Genomic DNA, 19,784 nt, shown 5'->3' on the forward strand with positions numbered 1-19,784 from the left:
CATCTATTATTTTCTATATCTGTAAAAATGAACAATTTAAGCATTTCTATCACCAAATTTTTTTCGCTGCTCAAATTAGAAACTGTCCATACCTTAACAGAAACATAGATTCCATTTTGGATCTCAAAAATCCAAGAAAAATAAATCGATTTTTAGAAATACAAGAAGATGGCTTTCAAAATCGAGTCACTTCCACTTATATTGAAATTTCCGAAAATCTTCGGGATCGAACCAACATTAAATCCTCCGCTAGACACCGTTTAATTAGTTTTCTGTCGGGCTGGAGCTGAGTAATATGCGAAATGAATTCTGAAGGAATCCGTACCAGAACCATCGCAAAATCTTTTGGACAGAATTATTGAAAAAGTCGAACAAAACTCTGGCAAGAGTCGAACATAATTCTATATTCCTGGCAGCATTCTTGTTAAAACCGGGCACTACCGGTTTGCTGCCAGAATTCTGGTAGAAGCGCACAAATTCTATCCAAAACAAATTTTGCTAACTGTGTAGATATGATATTATCACATATTTCGTTTATATTCAAAAACAAAATTCTAGAATTCTTGACGTTCTTAATCAATTTGAAACAAGATGTCATATGTTCACGAATTGTTACGCTTGGTGATTTACTTTCATTGGTCAAAATGATTTTCATTCACATTTCTCGGACAAAAAACAAAAATGATTTACCGATTACACACTTAACACAACAATAACAAAAACCAACGACTTCCAGTTAAATTTATAATAAGATTTATGTACCTTGGTGACAGTTTCCAGTTAGGGATAAATTTATTCTCTAATAATTGTTTTCTTTATCCACATTTTGGAATACGCATTTTCTAAATGTTGTTCTTGCTACATTGACGGCGTTCATAACACACGTAACGAAACACGCTTTTCTCTTGTAACTATTTCGTTTCGTTGTTCGTGGTACTCGTACGGAGAAGGCATACTAGCGCCACCATCAAATTAGTGGTACATATATGAAACAAGCACTATCTGTCAAGTTGTCACCGGGCTGGGTGTGGCCCAACCAGCGAATCACGACTGTATAAGTACCAGTTGGCATAAGCTACAGAAATACTTTCGAATGTATTAGTGCCACATGTTTGAGTAAACCGAGCTAATCGTAAATTTGCATTTCCAATGCAAAGGAAAGAAACACACCCAACCATTTGGTGGGATGTGCTGTGCATTCATTTCGCTTTTGATATAGATTTAAGGAAAGCTCGAAAGAAGGAATCAACACCTATGTTTGAATAAACCGGACAGACGAAAATATAACTAGTTTGCGTGCAAGAGTTATATGGCATTCAATTTCAAAGAACTGCTCATGTTTGAAAGAACGAATTAATTCCTATGTTCGAGTAAACTGTTTTTACAAGTGGATAACAGGTTTGCTTGTGAGAGGCCGCCGTTTTCTAAGGATCGTCCTCCGCAGCTTTACACCGCATCAGTTCCTTGACATAGGTAATGCGCAAACCTTTGGCATCATCACAAAAAATGAACAAAATTTTAACTTTTCTGAGGAATGAAGTATTCTGGAGAATGACTTTCTGGGGAATGGGGCATTCTGGATAGTGGCTTTCTAGGGAATGGTATAGTCTGGGAAATGTTTTTCTGGGGTATGGAACATTCTGGGATATGGAATTCTGGGGAATGGCTTTCTGGGAAATGGCTTTCGGGGGAATGGTATACAACCGTTGTTTTCAAAAGGAACAAGCATAATCTAGGATGAAGACGCCAAAATCAACTGTTATAATTCACATTGAGAAATGATTCCGAAATCGTTACTCGTCCAGCATGGATCACAACAGCAAACGATAAAGCAAACTTCTCACTGGACCATCTTCGCACAGTAAGAGGCCGTTCATATACAAAAAAAAACTTCATTTTAACCCTCTCCTCCCCCTTCGTGGACAATTCCTGTACCCCTACCCCCCTACATTGTAGTCCATGGTTCCATTTTTTGTGTAATTTCATAAAGAAAAGGGTTTTCAAAAAATTTGTTTGTTTTAGACTACTATGGAGAAAAAGGACAATGTAAATCGTTCAAACTATAACCACAGAATATCATACACTTCTTTCGTCTTTTGTGAAATTTTCATAAAAATATCTCCCTTTCTGAACGAAATCGTTTTTTTTTTCATTTACGTTTTGAAGATTTATCTTAATCACGTAAACTTAAAGTAACCTATGGATTCATGAATTGGCTTGTAATTTCAACCACAAGCTTTCAAATCCAAAATTAGTGGTATGTATCTGACCGAGTCACAGAAGATTGATTCAAATGATCCAGATAGATTTTTTTCTCGGATTTGTTTCGCACGATTTTCTCAGATTTTTTTAATGATAGTTGCCATCACACACTATGCTGTTATAGGAACTTTGAGTGCCGTGCACGCACCTATCTTTTTCATCATCACGATAATAAACCAGGGTACAGAAAATTTCCGAAAATTTCAACTATGACAAAAACTCTATTTACTTATTGCTAATACTTGACTGTATTTGTTTATCACGAAAAATCATTCATGTAAGGTAAATAAATAATCAAAGCGACCATCACATTCAAATTTTCTGCGCTATAACACTGGTGCTAAGAAGTGTCCGAAAATTAAACACACTGCTTTTTCTAAAAAATAGCTTTTTTCGACTAGATTTTCAGTGATGGAGCAGTGTAGGTAACATTCAAGAATATTCTGGAACATTTTTCATTTTATTTACTATTGAACGAATAAAAAGTGATGCGCAATGTTTGGAACTGTTATCTACATCGTATTTTCAATTCTGTGCACTTGTAGCAATTTGGGATGGTACGCAAATGCACTCTCGTTTGTGCAAGTGGAAAACGCTGTCGGTCTTGGTAGAGACAGTCACTCTATCCGTTGGGCAGCGACTGACTGTAGTATTCCTGAAAGCAGAATTCACTTCAGCTGAAAACGAAGAAAGCTTTTCATATCGCGGAAAACCGTATGCTTGACAGAAAGAAGAGGAAACACATTGTCAATTGGATAATCGATAGCGCAAAAGTTGGTTTTACGGTTGACCGGCAACGACTAAGGACATTCGTAGCGTCTACGTTCAGCTTATCAGGCGGAAACAACCCGTTCATTAATTGTATTCCCGGTCGGAAGTGTTCCTTAGACAGCTTAGACAACATACACACTGTTTCCTTTCAATCAGCGACTACCGGCTGAAAAAGCTCGAAAACACCCCGTTATCAAGACGAAATAACGCAACCGTACGACGGAGTTGTTCTTCAGAAGACACCCATATATCACAACGGATCCCTAGTGCTCTGCCATAGCAACGTAAAAGTGTAGAAAAACCGAAATACAAGCAAATTGCATCATATTGCATGAGAACGCTCGTAATGGTGTTTACCTGAAATCACATATGGCAATGTACATTTCGCCGCGCAGAAAAGTCCACGATTGTAACACCATCTGAAACCTAGCGTTCGTTCGTGTCGCATTTATATCCCAATTTCCTTATCCATTTAATGTACGATCAAAATAAATCGATTCTATTGGGATTGGGATTGACACCGGTTTAGTGGAGTGCACTGAAACTGCACCATTTTTGCACTTTCTAGCAGAAGTGCAAAAAACTGAGTATGTTCCATTGACACTTCTGCTAGAGAGTGCAAAACTAGTGCACTCCACTACACCGGTGCACATCAATCGGAAATCCCATATTAAAACCATCGTGCTTCTTAAACATGCGCAAAGTTAGGCACGACCGGCACCACTTGCGCAATGTAGATTTTGTGCGCAAGGTTAAGAACAAGGTAACGAGTCAGCTTTTAAATTATATATATTTTTATAGAAAGATAACGCTTTTTTCTATTTTTTGTATTGAAGCAAACTTACAAATTTCTTAACTGCGCAGGTACATCAAAATCTTTAAAAAATTTGAGCGTGAGCGATATAAATTTATTTCATTTTCTTATAATACAAAAATATAATGATAAGTCCACGTGGATATTTCCAATACGCCCACCCCTCTCCCCATGGACAAGCGTAGACTTTCTCGTGACCCCTACCCACCCCTACATTGTCCACGTGGTATATGGATGGCCCCTAAGAAGTCTACTCGGTGACGATTTCTGGCTCAATCTATACGAAATGACCAAAAATCCATCTGCTTCAATGTACTTTGAGAATTTCGAATCAATCGTTACATGCTAACTACGAATTTTAAATTTTTAAAACACAAAAGAAAACAAATTTCGTGTACTGTTGTGGTTTGCGTTCGACTAGAAACGGTTAGTCCCAACATTTCTTGAAGGAACTTATAATTGAACGACCATAACCTAAATTATGCGACATGTGTTCCTTTCAAGCACTAAATCTTACATGAATGTAAGTGAACTCTTGTAGCTAAGCAGAACCCTCCGATGTATGGAAGTTTCCTCGAATTTATTGGGGAAGTTTGCAAACTTGAACCAAAAGCAGAAATAGTTTTTTGTCTCTTCAAATATCCTAATTTTGAGAAGGTCAATTAGAATTGTCGACGAAGTTGTAATGAATCTCGTCAAATATTACAATGCCACGAAATGTCTGATGGAGATTGTTAAATTCGAAATGTTAGAATTTAAGTCAAATTTGGTTTACAAGAGATATCCCCGATATCAAGCGAAAAACACGAGAAAGCAATCTATAGATCTATAGAAAGCAATCTATAGATCTTATCTTATATGTTATTGGAAAAGCTTGCATGCAAATTGCATGCATGCAGAATCACCAAACATCTTAAGTTCCAATTGGAAAAGAGCATTAATAGCACACAATTGAATCAAACCTTTTTGAATTAACAAAACGTTTAGTTGAATCTAAAACGTGGCGAATGACTGTTTCAAACTGAAATGGGCGTTTTTCGAAAGAATGTATTTGGTTTAGTTCAACAAATACTTCTATTCACATTTTAAATGGAAACATTGTTGAATCAAAATAAAATTTGTTGCAGTGACACAATCTCATATTCGTACACCTCTAGTGTATATATTTAATATTGTTTCATAAATGTTTGCGCTATTTAATATAGGTATTGTTTTGTAAATGTGGTAGTAGAATCATCATCTGTCATTTTCTTATCATTTGTAATCAAAAGTGTGCAAGTTTCCGTGCACTGCACATAAAAAATCATTACTTGGTGTGAAAATGGCACAATTTCATATTCGTACACTTTTGAAAAGTCAATTAATTTGCAATTTATTTTTTTTGTTTTACTCAGAAAAATAGATTTTATGACTACAAAAAAGGCTCATTGGCACAGTTTCCTCTACACTATTTTAAGAAATTCCCTCAAATTAGCGTAATGGTTAAAAAAAGTAAACTAACTGCCATTATGGGACGGAAACTAATGATTACTGACCAAAATGAAGCTAAATCAATTCATGAAATCTTCAAAATTGTTCAAAGGTTGCGTCCAACTATTTAACATGTCGTTAAAAACTTGTGGCGAAACGTAGAGCAGATATTGCAAAAAACTTGAACCGTAAAAGAATTACGGTGAGGGATAAACGATTTTTAATTAGAAAAAATTGGGAAAATTGAGTAATTAATGTTATATACATGGTAAATAAATTGAATCATAGTATTTAAGTATAAGTCTGCTCTGGTACGGCTTGTAATGTAAGGAGAACGGAGAATTACAATGCCTGTGTTCTAAGCAAGAAGCTGTTCATCAATGAGAAGAACAAAGTATTGATTTTTTTATTTACTAAACAACATTGAAACATTTTATCGCAATATTGGAAAGATTGCAAACTTTGACTACGAGTCCAAATTTAACATCTTTGACTCAAATGGCTGTTGTTTCGAGTGGAGAAAATCGAACTCAGACCTGGACGTAAAAGCCTTACAACTGCAGCCAAGCGCAGGGACAGTGGAGTTATTGTATGGGGTATTATATGTCCACTAGAAGTGCTAGAAATTTGGTCTTCATTCATGGAATAATGGATCAGAATGTGTATTTTAATATGAATATCTTAAAATAAATTTTAAAGCAAAGCTTCCGTAAAATGGTACTTTTACCATAAAATGGTGGATATTGATAATTCGATCAGGAGAAGAACCTAAAGCATAAGACATGAAAAATCGTTCAAAGTAAATTTATAACGGTTTAAATGTTATGGATTCTCCACCGCGGACCCCGTTTATTAACTGAAATAATTGGAAGCATTTGGATAAAAAGTGCAAAACTATCCGAATTATAATGAGAATGATCTTAGAAACTAATATTTAGAAGAATGGGATAAAATTTAAGTTGAATCAAAAACAAATACATATTTGTATTTGGTTGAATACACACAAAAACTAGTGGTCAGCATTCCAATACGATTGAAATCCGTAATTACAAACAAAATCTACCACATTGAATATTTATTATAGAAATTTCAACTGATTTTTAAAATATATGTGTACTGTACGAATATGAGATTGCATGTATATTTGACTATCTTTAGAATTATAATTATTTTTGAAAAAATGAGCATTTGTAGTACGATAATTATTGTATCTTCCCTATGCTATCTAGTAAACTATTTATACATAAAAAAATGTCTCGTAAACTAATGTTTTAGTTGTAAAATGCATATAAGCATTCCGCATAGCTGTGTACAAAAATGAGATTGTCACTGTAGATCTAACTGATAACTTTGTTAAAAATCTACAGAATCTTTGTTTAATTCCAACTAAATTTGAGTTGTTCTCTCCTTTGGTTAATACAAAAGATTTTTGCTTCTTCAAACTTGTATGTTCGGTTAAACTTATGATTTTGTTGTTTCAAACGATATATTTGTTGAAACTACTGAAAAGCCAACAAATGAATTTGTTGGTAATTTCAACAAACAGTATTGATTAAATCAAACCTGAATCTTGTTCGTCACTATATCAAACGGGAAAATTATTTAAAACCAAAATTTGTTTATTTTCACTATTTTTTTTCTGCGTGAAGTTTGGTCCACAATTGCCCATCTCCTTATTTCAAAGACATCAATGTTTCCCTAAATCAGACGGAAATTGGCATTATACTTTTCAGCTCAAAGGTGCGACTTTTCAAGCCCACAAATTCAATGTACTGTTCAACTAAACACGGCTGAGTAATTGTTTACTTTAGCTACTTTTCCCCCTGTAAAAGGAAAACATGTTTTTCTTTCGTGAATATGCTAGTTTAGTGTTGTAGATTCATAAAAAAGAGGACCGGAAAGCGAAAATTATTAATAATTTATTAATGAGACTAAAAATAAGTTTTGCCTACTAACCTTGCACATAGGGTTATTGTGCTCCCGAAAGTAAGGCTTTTGGCGAAGCTACTTTAATGCGGCTACACCACATAGCCTAGTCCAAGGATCCGAAGCGGCGCAAAGCCGCTGAGGATCCGCTGGACGAGCCTTCCTTGTACTTGACATCAGAAACGCAAGCGAACCTGTGATCCACTCGTTTGCCCGGTATACTCAAACATAGGGGCTATTTCTAGTTTAAGTCCGACTGAGCGGCAGCGAAGTCGGACAGCACCCAATTGAAACGATGTGGCGTAGCTACATTAGGCTTTGACAATAATTTAATTTTTGCCGATAAATACAATCCTATTGTTACTAAATAAAACATTCTTAATGCCTAATGTGGCTACGCCACATCGATTTTTCTCTCATGCTGTCTTAAACTAGGGGTAGCCCGTATGTTTGAGTATACCGGGCAAACGAGTGGATCGCAGGTTCGCTTACGTTTCCGATGACGAGTACGAAGACTACGGCTATGCGGCATAGCCGCATTAAACTAGCTTCGCCAAAAACCTTACTTTCGGGAGCACAATAACCCTATGAACAAAGCTATTAGGTACAACTTAGTTTAAAGCTAATTAATGAATTATTAAAAATTTTCGCTTTCCGCCTCATTTTTATGAATCTACAACACTAAACTAGCATATTCACGAAAGAAAAACATGTTTTCCACTTACAGGGGGAAAAGAAGCTAAAGTAAACAATTACCCACGGCTGTTTGGCAAAGGAAACAGACTTGCGGAGAGAAAAACAGTAAAACTAGTATTGTGCCTTGCAGGGTAATCGCTCGATATGCGATTATATGAAAGCTCAATTGAGATAGGCGCGTGACAGCCGCCTATATAAATTTATAGGCAGCTTTTTCCTTGAAGCTTTCGAAAAGCACACAGCTGGCAGAAAAATAAAGCTCCACTGAAATCTGCTTGCGGAGTAACTGCGGCTATATTTGATGCGCCTTTCAGACGCCCGCAAAGCGAGATTTTATTATAAGCGCGACAAAAAACCATTACACACTTTATATAACAGACTAGCGGAGAGAAAAACAGTAAAACTAGCAACCATGAATGTACTGGCATCACGGAAGCTCCCATAAACCTTTGCATGGGCTTCCTCTATTTCTTCCCCTCTCAAAACCATAATCAGCGATGCCACATGTTTTTTTGAAATGTCTGTAGAAGAATAACTAAAATGTCTGTAGATGGTTGTGTAAATCCTAGTTTCATTAAAATTTTACTTTAAAAATAGATTGAAAGTAGAATTCTATTGTGAAGGAATTACTCGTATTCGAAAACAGTTATTCTAGTGCAATTTTACTAAACACTATTACCCTTTTAAAGGACGACTCAGACGATACATCAGCTTCCGTCAACGTCAACGGAACGTCACCGTTCCGTCAGGATAAGTTACATGCAGTTAAATGGAGGCATTCATACAGCGTTGCCATTATTTATTTTGGAAAATCCGCAAATTTGATATCACTGGCTGACGTAAAAATCCGCAAAAATCCGCAAACAATAATTTTTTTTTCACCGTTAAGGGCTTTTCAAGCTTTTTACATTTCTTATAAAAGAAATGTATAGAATTCGCTCAAACTTTCAAGATTTTTTCCGAGGCCCGGAGGGCCGAGTCTTATATACCAATCGACTCAGCTCGACGATTTGGGACAATGTCTGTGTGTGTGTGTGTCTGTGTGTGTGTGTATGTAACGGACAAATTCTCATTCGTGTTTCTCAGCAATGGCTGAACCGATCTTATTCAAACCAGTTTTAAATGAAAGAACTAAAAAACAGTATGAACGCTATTAATTTGTTTTTGATTCTGATGTTTAGTTTCCAAGATATGAATGTTTGAATGCGTAAAAATGGCATTTTTTGCAGTTTTTTAGAATTATCTGCCGAAATTGACAATATAGATTAACAATTTATATGTTTTTAGACAGCTTTAACGAATACCTTTCGAACAAGCTATAGATTGTTGAAATCGGACTATTATCAAAAGAGATATTTAACATTAAATGCCGACGAAAGATTTTTATCATTTCCCATTGCCAGAAATATGACCAAAAACATGTAATCTATTATTAACGCCAAAACGGCTTATTTTAGGTCAATAGTATCTTAGGAGAATTTAATGGAGGCAATATGCCCTTTCTTTTGGTATTGTGCTTTTGGTGATTAATCCCCCTATGAGTGATATATTTTCACAAATTTTCTTGGAAGTGATTATATCAAAATGATGCCTTCAGCAAATTTGTAGCTCTTACTTTTGCGAATAACTTTGCTGAAGACATTAAATATCTATTTTGAATACTTTAAAAGTTATGGCTTGTTGTTTGTTGATTACTCTTTGTCGCCTATTTATTGTTCAATATAGTAATAATCCATTGAAATAAGCCAAACATTATTACGATAAAACGAATTTTGTATTTCATTTTTCTATCTACAACCGCTAGAAATAATCACCAAACACTTCCAAGTTATCTGGAAGGAACTTGATAACTTATCAGTACTAAAATGTTCATTTGTGCGAACCTTCTGACTGCAATATTTCTAACTTATAACCATCGGATCGATCTGAAACATATCGGAAAATGAAAAGCGAAATAAATAGCTCCAAGCAACGGCGTAGCCAAGAGAAGGTTTTGGGGTACACCATACAACCCTCCCCCCCCCACAAAAAAAAATATTGGATTGAAGTTGAAAATTTATTGATGCTGACTGATTTAATTCAATATTACAATAACAATTATCTGATCCATAGATTGATAACCTGTTGTTGTAAACATCATGAGGACTTTTGATAAATTGTCGGAATGGGGTCTTGATATGTAACTGATCTATTGGTCTTGATTTCACAGTTGTCTAATTGCATCAATATCAAATTCCTGCCTGAAAACATTCCAATAGAAAATTCCAGAGTTCTGTAATCAATCATAATCCTCAGATTTATTTTCAAATTGAGCTCGTTTTTGTAGAGATGTACTGTAATAAGGGTCTTTATTTAATAGGAAGCGAAGATAAAATTGATTTAATGTTTATGAAACAGAACTGCTCACCAAAAAAATGCATAACTTTCAACATTTGCTAAAAATGTTTTCCCCATTCTCATTCACTCTAAAATTCGTCAATCTAATCCCGACCGGGAGGGCCGAGTGTCATATGCCAATCGACTCAGTTCTTCGAGATCGGAAAATGTCTGTGTGTGTGTATGTATGTGTGTGTATGTGTGTATGTGGAAAAAAATGTGACCTCTGTTTCTCAGAGATGGCTGGACCGATTTGCACAAAGTTAGTCTCAAATGAAAGGTACAACCTTCCCATCGGCTGCTATTGAATTTTTTATTGATTGGACGAAAAATGACGATTTCCATTCGACTCTAGCAGGTTCTAATCGATTTTGATGAGCATTTGATTTTTGTTGTATGACCAATTATATGTATAGGTCAAGTGTTTAAAAACAGTAATTTAAGGTCAAGATAGCATAATTTTGAAACCGCCAATTTCGGAGGTTTAGTATCTTCGATGAGTTTTACAAACGTTAAACAGCGCATCATTTGATAAAATAATTTTGACGGTATATCGTCCAAGAAGTATTTATGGTGAATTTTATTCATGAACTATTTTCATGAACTATTTTCTGAAAAATCAATTCTGCATAATTTTAAAACTTCAAAAATCACGGTTTCGGAATTATGCCGTTTGGACAGTATGATCGATTTTCACCAAACCGAATTTCTGGTTACGCCGCTTATTTCAAGTAAGTGGAAACAAAGTCGTTCTACACTCGTTCAAAAGAAACTTCTTCGAATGCTGAATATCTATTATAACACATTGAAACCCCAATTTTATCAGCCAAATATGAACATATGTTTGATGGGCTCTAGCAAACGAACAAGACTGAATTCGAGTAAATCCTTTCTTGAGCATGTTTTCCTTATCATGAAGATATGCGAAATATGCGAAAATAAAAAGTTCATCATAATCAGAAATAGTTATCAGACTACATCAAGGGACGAGAAGAATATTTTAACAGCTTCAGTTTACTATAAAGAAAAAAAAATTGCCCGATTTAGTCAATGTCCCCATTTTGTCAGCCTAAAATACGCCATGAGACTGATAAAAATAGGTCTTTATGGTATGTATTATTCACTGTGTTTCACATTAATAGGTACATTTCATTTTCCAATTCGTATTCCAATTAATTGGTATACTTAAGGGTTTATATGTTGCAGATAGAGAAAATACTGAAATTTTCAGGTTTTTTCCTACACAATATTACGAAAGCTTATTAAACAATTTTTCCTAATAAGTTTGTGAAAATTATAAACTATTTGAAATTTTTTAATAGTTTAATTTTTTATTTAACCGTGATTTTTTAATAAATAGTGACCATCGCTTCACAACGTAGTCTATTTTTCATGGCTTGCGGTGAGCACGATCTCTCGAATTGCTGAACTGAAAATTATGGAATAGAAATTAATTTTTAGTATTCTTTACAGACCCGCTGGTGCCCTAAGACGATTTCGCTAGATTTTCAGAGCACTGTGCACATAATAGTTCTTAAATAGGAAATAAAACCAAGTCTGGAAATATTCGCTGTTAATTTTCTTTGAATGGTATCACTGCTAGTATCACCTTTTTCAAGAAAAAGCGTTGGTTTCTTAGTTCTCAGTCGCGTTGGAAATTTGAGTAAAGTATAAACTTCAAATCGATTCAAAAAAAAATTTCGATTTTTTTGGCTCAGTACAATATATAACCCCTTTAGGAAAATTCAGTTTTCCCACCACAATATAGATATTTTATTAACAGAGCATTAACAAAAATTCGTTGGTATGTCTATTTTATGGGCCATTTTTTCGCTTTCCCATTGATTTGGTTTGAGATTTCTAGCACTGATGTTGTCCTATGCTGATTTGAGCGATTCTCTGAGTCCTGCCACTATCCCATGTAGTATGTGTTATCAAAAACATCGCGAAGCATCAAGTTCTAAATGTTCTCAAACGATATAATATCCGAAGAGTGATAAGAGTTATAAGAAATGTCTCATCACACTGTTAGGTGGATTAAACACGTTTTTACAATCTATTATCGATATGTATGAATAACTTTTATTTTTCAATTTTCAAATGTTTGACTGAAAACTTTTTCCACACTCGCCGGTGAATTTGGGAGAAAATCCACTTTCTCAATGAACTAAAGGAGCTACGGAAATTCGACCAGACGCATATTTAGTTCTGCGCACCAGAAATTTTCAAAAAGGAACATTTAAAAAAATCATGAATTTATATTTTCAAATTGAAAATTAAATGATCGAAAAATCACAATTAAAACCTAATAAATTCCAAAAATAAAAAATAATGAAGATTAAAAAAAAAGCATCGAAAAATTAAAAAAGCCTGAACTGAAAAATGACCAAAAAGCACAAAAATTTGAGGATGCGTCAATCAAATTCAAAGGGGCGGGCATAGCGTAGATAATAAATCGTTCGCAGCTCACTTGGATTGAATTATCAATCTCGCACATAGAGTTAGAGAGTTTTCTAAAGAGATTTTTCTATCCTGAAAAAGGAGGCAAATGACCCTAAGGCTAAAACGTCTATAATCGAAATAAAAACAATCTATCTCAGGAACTCACTAATTTAAAAATCAAAATGCCTCAAAATTTCAAGTTAATTGATTTAAAATTTTAGAAATAAAATTTTTTAAAAATCTAAAAACTATGAAATTAAAAAAAAACGTTGTTTAAAACTTCAAAATTTTTTTTTTCAATATTCAAAAATTTAAATGTTTAAAGGAATTAAAAATTGAAAATTGAAAGATATAAAAATTAAAAAAAAAATATTAAAATCTGAGGATTCAAAAATTTAAAAAGTTGAAAATTTGAAATCCAGAAATTTAAAAAATTGAAGATTTAAAAATCTAATAAGAAATTAAAATATTATTTTTTTTTGTAGGTTCAAAATTGGAAATTTAAAAATTTACAGGCCTAAACATTTAATTTGAAATTTTGATTTTTAAAAGTTGAAATGCATAAAAATTTAAAAATATAATCGTTAAAAAAATTAAATTCAATAGTAAATATATTTAAGAATTCAAGAAGTTAAACATTTAAAAATTTATAGATTTTAAAATTTGAAGATATGTTAATCGAAAATTTTGTGATATATAAATTAAATCAAAATTTGGGAATTAAAAAGTTAAAAAACATAAGGTTTAAAGGATTAAACATTAAAAACTTTAAAATTCAAAGATTTTAAAGTTCCATTTCTTCTCAAAATTTAAAAATCGGAAATATAAAAATTTGAGAATCCAAGAATTTTGAAATTTAATAAATTGAAAATCAATAAGAAAAATATTCATAAATTCAAAACAAAAAATTAAATATTCATAAATTTGATTTTAAAGCATTATGCTTTCAAAATTATAGACTTTGAAATCTGTAAAGTTTTAAAACTTTAGCGTTTTTGAATTTTAATGCTTAAAAATTTAAAGTAATACTTAGCGAATAGTTGAAACAACGAGAAAAGCGGAATCGAAGAAACAATCTCAGTTTATAGTATTTTTTGTCGAACTTCAACACTTGTATTGCCGTCCAATAAAAAAAAGTTACATCGCACACTAACTTAAACCTATTTTTAATTTGAACGATTCTTTACTAATATTAAAATCAAACAAATGATACACTGTTGACGAGTTGACAGCAAACATCCAAAGGATTGTACTGCGTGCAATGTGTGGAGCGTAGGAAAAAATCAATTCTTCGGAAAGATCTTCCAGGAACGTTGAGGTCAAGTTTTACTAGAAGCGCAGGAGAGTCTACGTTGTCTGTCAGAAGGTCGAAAATGAAAAGTCGTTTTTGAAAGATCCTTCTGTCTCGTAACGTAGGGAGATTGATGAGGGTACAGCGATCTTCATATGGAGGAAGCTGGAAACGATTTTGCCAGGTTAACCGACGAAGTGCAAACCTGATAAAGTTCTTCTGTACCCGTTCGATACGATTAATATGTATGGTGTGATAAGGAGCCCAAACAGTAACGCCATATTCTGGAATACTGCGTACCAGTGTAATGCATAGTGTTGCGTTTGATGAGTCCAACTCGTGAAAAATTGATTGTGATTGTGCTGCATTTTTGAATATTCACACTCATTTCGTTTCTGTCACTCCAGTCAATGATCCTATCGACGTCCATTTGCAATGCACAACAGTCTATCATAGTTGTAATGACACGGTAAATTTTCAGATCAATAGCATACATGACTTTAGAAGACGATAATTCACTGCAGAGGTTGTTCACAATGAGCACAAATAGAAGAGGTCCGAGATGACTCCCTTGAGGAACGCCAGATGAAATGTGGAAAGGATCCGAGAGTATAGATCCAAGTTGCACCGAGGCGCTACGGTTCGTAAGGTACGAGAAGATCCAATTAGTCAGCCAGTCCGGCAGTCTAGTCCGCCTTAGCTTTTCCACAGCAAGCTGATGAGGAACACGGTCGAAAATAATCAACACTTATGCTGATTTCGGTTTTAGATCAGAGTCGCCCTAGGTTCGCTCTAATATTTACAAAATCCATACAAAAGTGACAGCTCAGAGCGAAACTAGAGCGACTCGATTCTAAAAACGAAATCAGCATTAATGTATTTTTATTGAGTTCTCAATGGTTGCTGAAACTATTTCGCTGAGGTTCAGCAACCAAAATTTACTTTGCCGTTTCGAAATCAATTGTTTACTCGTTCCGGAAATTTTATAGCTGAGTTAAGTGAGTAGGGAAACATGGGAGACTTGACCAAGCGCAGAATTCTATTATTGGCTATGACGAAGTCAATTAGGTTCCAAAAAATTTTCAAAAAAATTTCTATGCTTTGTAATTTTAAAAGGTAATTTTAAAACTTTGGAATAAAAAATCCTTTCCTTATAGAAAATATTCCGTAATTAATAAATTTAAGTTAAATTATGTAATTTTTTTTTAAAATTTTGTATAGACATATCTACTCGACTAATAATTACATTCAAAGTACTTATATCACATCTTATTCCTTATAGTGTAACGATTTTACATTAATCGGAACATTGGAATTATTATTACTAAAATTTTCACGACATCGAACGTAAGAACCAATGTTGGGGAGACTTGACCAAGTGACAATAATCTGAAGAAGGATACCAAATTTCTGATATTTACTACGCTGTGGTATCTACTGTTAATGTTAATCACGTCTCACAAAAATCCCACCTAAAATACCAGTCTATATAATTTAGTATTAGTAGTCAAGGTTAGCAGTAATATGGATACTTTCGTAACGTGTGAACATGCAATGTAAGCAGTACCGATAATCCTTAAAATGAAATACAATTAAAAATCGAAATTTATGAAACGCAACCCTTTTATATTTTTTACTGTTACCTGAGGATCTGGACAATATGGAAAAAAGGATTACAGTATGTTTTATGTCTATATTTTTTGTCCTGGTTTTTCAATTTTTGCTTGGTCAAGTTTCCCCAGGCCTTGGTCAAGTCTCCCCGCAGTTAACCGGAGAAAACGTTCACCGAAAAACTTTTATATCTTTTGCAAAAATAATTTAAAAATTCTGCAAAAAAATCATAAGCATGCACATTACCTTTCTACATCATATCTCAATGAGTTTTGAAGGATTGAAAACTTTTTAGAGAGTTATGCAGCTTTAGCTGAAAACCTGGTCAAGTCTGCCCATGTTCCCCTATATGTCAAAGTCGGCTACATCCCTGTACGCCAATGATCGCATAATTTAATTTATTAAAATAATATAATGTTCGTATTGTGATTAAACATACAATTTAAAATTGAAAAATTAAGGCCAACCATTTGATTCATTCATGAAAAATCCGCAAAAAATCCGCAAATGCAGAAAATCCGCAGAAAAATCTGCCACTCTATTTCAAATTGCGGAAAATCCGCAAGATTGCGGAAAAATCCGCAACTATGGCGACGCTGCATTCATACACAACATCAACGGCACGGAACGTTTTGACGTACGGCACGTGTGAACGGGCGCAAAAGAAACGTATTTAACTTATTCTGACGGAACGGTGACGTTCCGTTGACGTTGACGGAAGCTGATGTATCGTCTGAATCGCGCTTAAGTCTGTAGATCTCTGGCTACGTCTGTAGGAGACATCAAAAAATCTGTAAAATACAGACATGTCTGTAAATCTGGCATCGCTGACCATAATGCTCATTTGGTTGCACTTTTTGACAGTCTGTTTGGCTGTAATTTGTGACACTTCGCTATTCTCTGAATAAAGTGTCTGTAATTTCCTGTTCATTTTGTCGTTTCACTACGGTCGGCGCAACATCCGACAAAATCGTTGATTCGAATCACCATCAAACGAATCGAATTACACTTTAATGAGCAAACCTAGTATATGTAAGCCGTGAACAGAGCCCATCGTTGCCAAATGCCTAATTACTACTCCGGCGCAGTTTGAAATACAAAAATATCTTAAATAGCAAAAGTTAACAAAGAGACTACTCACTACAGATAACGTTGTGATTACGCAGGCTGTTGTATATGCTCGAGTTACCACAGGTATCTGAAAATATTCTTGTCGTAACGTTTGATATGCCATAGCAAATGGTAACTTGCTGCCCTCTTGAACTATGAAACTAATAGGTTTGTTCTAGTAGAAGGAAGTCAATCCGCACGCAAACGAAAAACTACCTAAAATTGAGTATTTTTTAATCGGGGTCAGGGTGGCCAGAAAAAATTCCTTAATATCGGTAGGGTCTATAGGGTTGCCACCTTTGGTTGACTTTCACCCGGAGATTATTGCTGACTTGGGATAGGCTTCACGAGAAACATGATGTACACGCTTAAACCAGACAGAAATTTGTATTACAGCGATTGCTCGTTATTTAGAGTACTTTAATTGGTTTCTATTATCTACTGAATTGAACAAATATACATTTAATTTCGGCTAAGCATAATGCGCTCCACTGTTCCATGCCGCTCACATAAAGCGGTAAATGGTACGTGTTTGTGAATTGTTTTGTGCGTTTAGATAGATGTACTATTCCATTTCTCCGGCTAACCGCGAATCCAAGACTACCACTCACTCTCGCTGTGAAGGATAAGCCAAACGAACACTGCCTTCACCACAGCTAGCAGAAAGAGGAGAGTGAATCCCCAAGGAAGCTGCATCGTATGGGAAGCACACTGCTGTATCTTCCGAAATAATTAGCGGGGCGGAAAAATTCCCGTTATTCCTCACTGCAGTCAAGGAGAGTCCAACAAAGAGCAAAGCTCTCCTCGCTGATCAACAGCCAAGTACCGCCGTAGCAGTAGCCAGCGTCAACACCGGAAGAGTTCGTTTGAAGCAAATGAATGCAGTACTATAAAAGTTACAATTATCCGTCGTCTCATCAGACCCGGAGAAATTGATTTGAAACCTGGAGGTCCGGAGATCGCCCCCGAAAATCGGAGTCTCCGGGTCAAACCCGGAGAGGTGGCAACCCTAGTAGGGTCACTAAAAGTTTATCGGTAGCTATCAGTAGGCCGGGTTGTTGTCCCAAAAACGTAGTGTTGACATAGAATTGTAAAATACTGAAAACACAGATCTCAGCCCAAATCCAACCCAAACAATGAATGTTGAGTAGGATGTGTCCAAAATCAATAAAAATCGATAGTTTTCGGTAGGGAGAACAAAATATCGGTAGTTTTGCCTTGGTCGTCTGTGAATCGGTAGGGAACACTAAAATCGGTAGGTCTGGCCACCCTGCTCGGGGTATCATGCATACCCAGTAAAGTTCAGCCGGAAATGAACTGGAATTCTGGCTGGTTCCATTTCGTATTCCGGCTCCAGTGCAACAACCGATTCTAACTAGAATCGGTTGTGTCACTGGAGCCGGAATACGAACTGGAACCAGCCAGAATTCCGGTTCATTTCCGGCTGAGCTTAACTGGGTACCCGGTCAAAAAAAAAATGCGGACTAACATCAAGATGGAGAGAAAGGTGGGAACATTTAACACTTTTGAGTGTATTAGTATTATACTTGCAAAATTAAGCATGGCGGCCGGGGCCCTTGAAGTAAACATCAACATCCGAACGAGCATCCTGATTCTTTGGCGCACGATGAAAAGTGCGAAAAGGCCGAGCTTCACTTCGGATCCATCGATTAGAACACTTATGGACACTTTTTACCTCGAAGAAAAAAGGTTAAATTAACTATGACCGAACCGAAACAAAACTTATGGCAACAGAAGGGCCCACTACGTCAACTGTTTGTGCCTTTTTCCTTCATATCCTCTTGATTTTTCGGCTTCACCAAAGAAAAATGACAACCGCACTCACACGCAGAAAAAAAATGTGCACACCTGTATCCGTCTTGGACGAACATGGTCAGTCGATTTAAATACCCTCTAAGAACGGTTGGTTTCAAAATCGTCCAATGAAGGACGTTCGTTGGACCAATTTGGACAACGTCCAAATAACCGTTCAACGAACGTCCATCGTTGGACCCGTGTTGAACGATTTTGAAACAATTTTTTGGACGTCTCAGTGGGTAGTTTGACGTTTGACTCAACTCGCCTGTGCTAATTAGAGTTCCTATATATACAGTTAGGCGGACACAAAAGCCGGAAAACTGGCAGCTCTTATTCCAGGAAGAAAACACTGGCAACCTATGCCAATGTTCAAGCTCTAGCTTAATGATTTCATTGTCGTCGTGAGTTAGAACTTCACATGTACGAATGGAATACCAATTCGAAGATCTGATGATATGATTTCATACTTGTGCGAATATCTCTTTGTGTTACAAAAAAAAATTTTGTTCTTTTCGTTTCTCTACACTCGATAACACAAGAAAAGAGTAAAATAATTATGACCATAATCACAATACCTTTTCCATATACATCCAGAACATGTTATGTGACGTAATGCTCGATTGGCTCCACCATTTGACATGTTCAATTGGCTCCGCTCAGTGTCTCCGCCTAACTATGAATATAGTAACTATAGTGCTAATTCCCCCATAGTCAGATCCGAATGGATTCCGAATCCATTCCGAATGGGCGAAAAAAAAATCAATCAGGATTCCATATGGATTCCTGAATGGATCCATTATGGATTCCGAATACAGTGCAACAACCGATTCCGAATGAACCCAGTTAAGCTCAGCCGGAAATGAACAGGATTTCTGGCTGGTTCCAGTTCGTATTCCGGCTCCAGTGACACAACCGATTCTAGTTAGAATCGGTTGTGTCACTGGAGCCCGTGTACGAACTGGAACCAGCCAGAATTCCAGTTCAATTCCGGCTGAGCTTTACTGGGAAATTTCGCCACCAATCGGTTGATTCGGAATCGAGTAAGAAAATGCGGACTGAGTTGACGTAATGGTTTCTTCTTTTTCTTTGTTTTTTTTTACTTATATATGTGCTGTTCTCAAAAAAAAAATAAAAAGTAAACAAAATATAAAATAATTATTATTCTTTATTCGAAAATTTATTTAATATTGGAAACAC

At 35.4% G+C, this 19,784-nt stretch overlaps 1 protein-coding gene across 1 annotated transcript in view; it reads right to left on the minus strand.

The window, feature by feature from the left end:
- The window catches only part of LOC131696368 (uncharacterized), a 40,630-nt gene extending 21,578 nt beyond the window's left edge, over positions 1 to 19,052 (minus strand). The window contains exons 1-2 of the mRNA XM_058984914.1: positions 19,023 to 19,052; positions 16,801 to 16,930 (exon numbers count right to left, since the gene is read on the minus strand). Of these exons, the coding sequence (XP_058840897.1) occupies positions 16,801 to 16,930; positions 19,023 to 19,052 (160 nt within the window). The remainder of the gene's footprint in view (positions 1 to 16,800; positions 16,931 to 19,022) is intronic.
- Positions 19,053 to 19,784: the final 732 nt, after the last annotated feature.

This window comes from Topomyia yanbarensis, chromosome 1, assembly GCF_030247195.1.
Source record: "Topomyia yanbarensis strain Yona2022 chromosome 1, ASM3024719v1, whole genome shotgun sequence".
Lineage (NCBI taxonomy): Eukaryota > Metazoa > Arthropoda > Insecta > Diptera > Culicidae > Topomyia > Topomyia yanbarensis.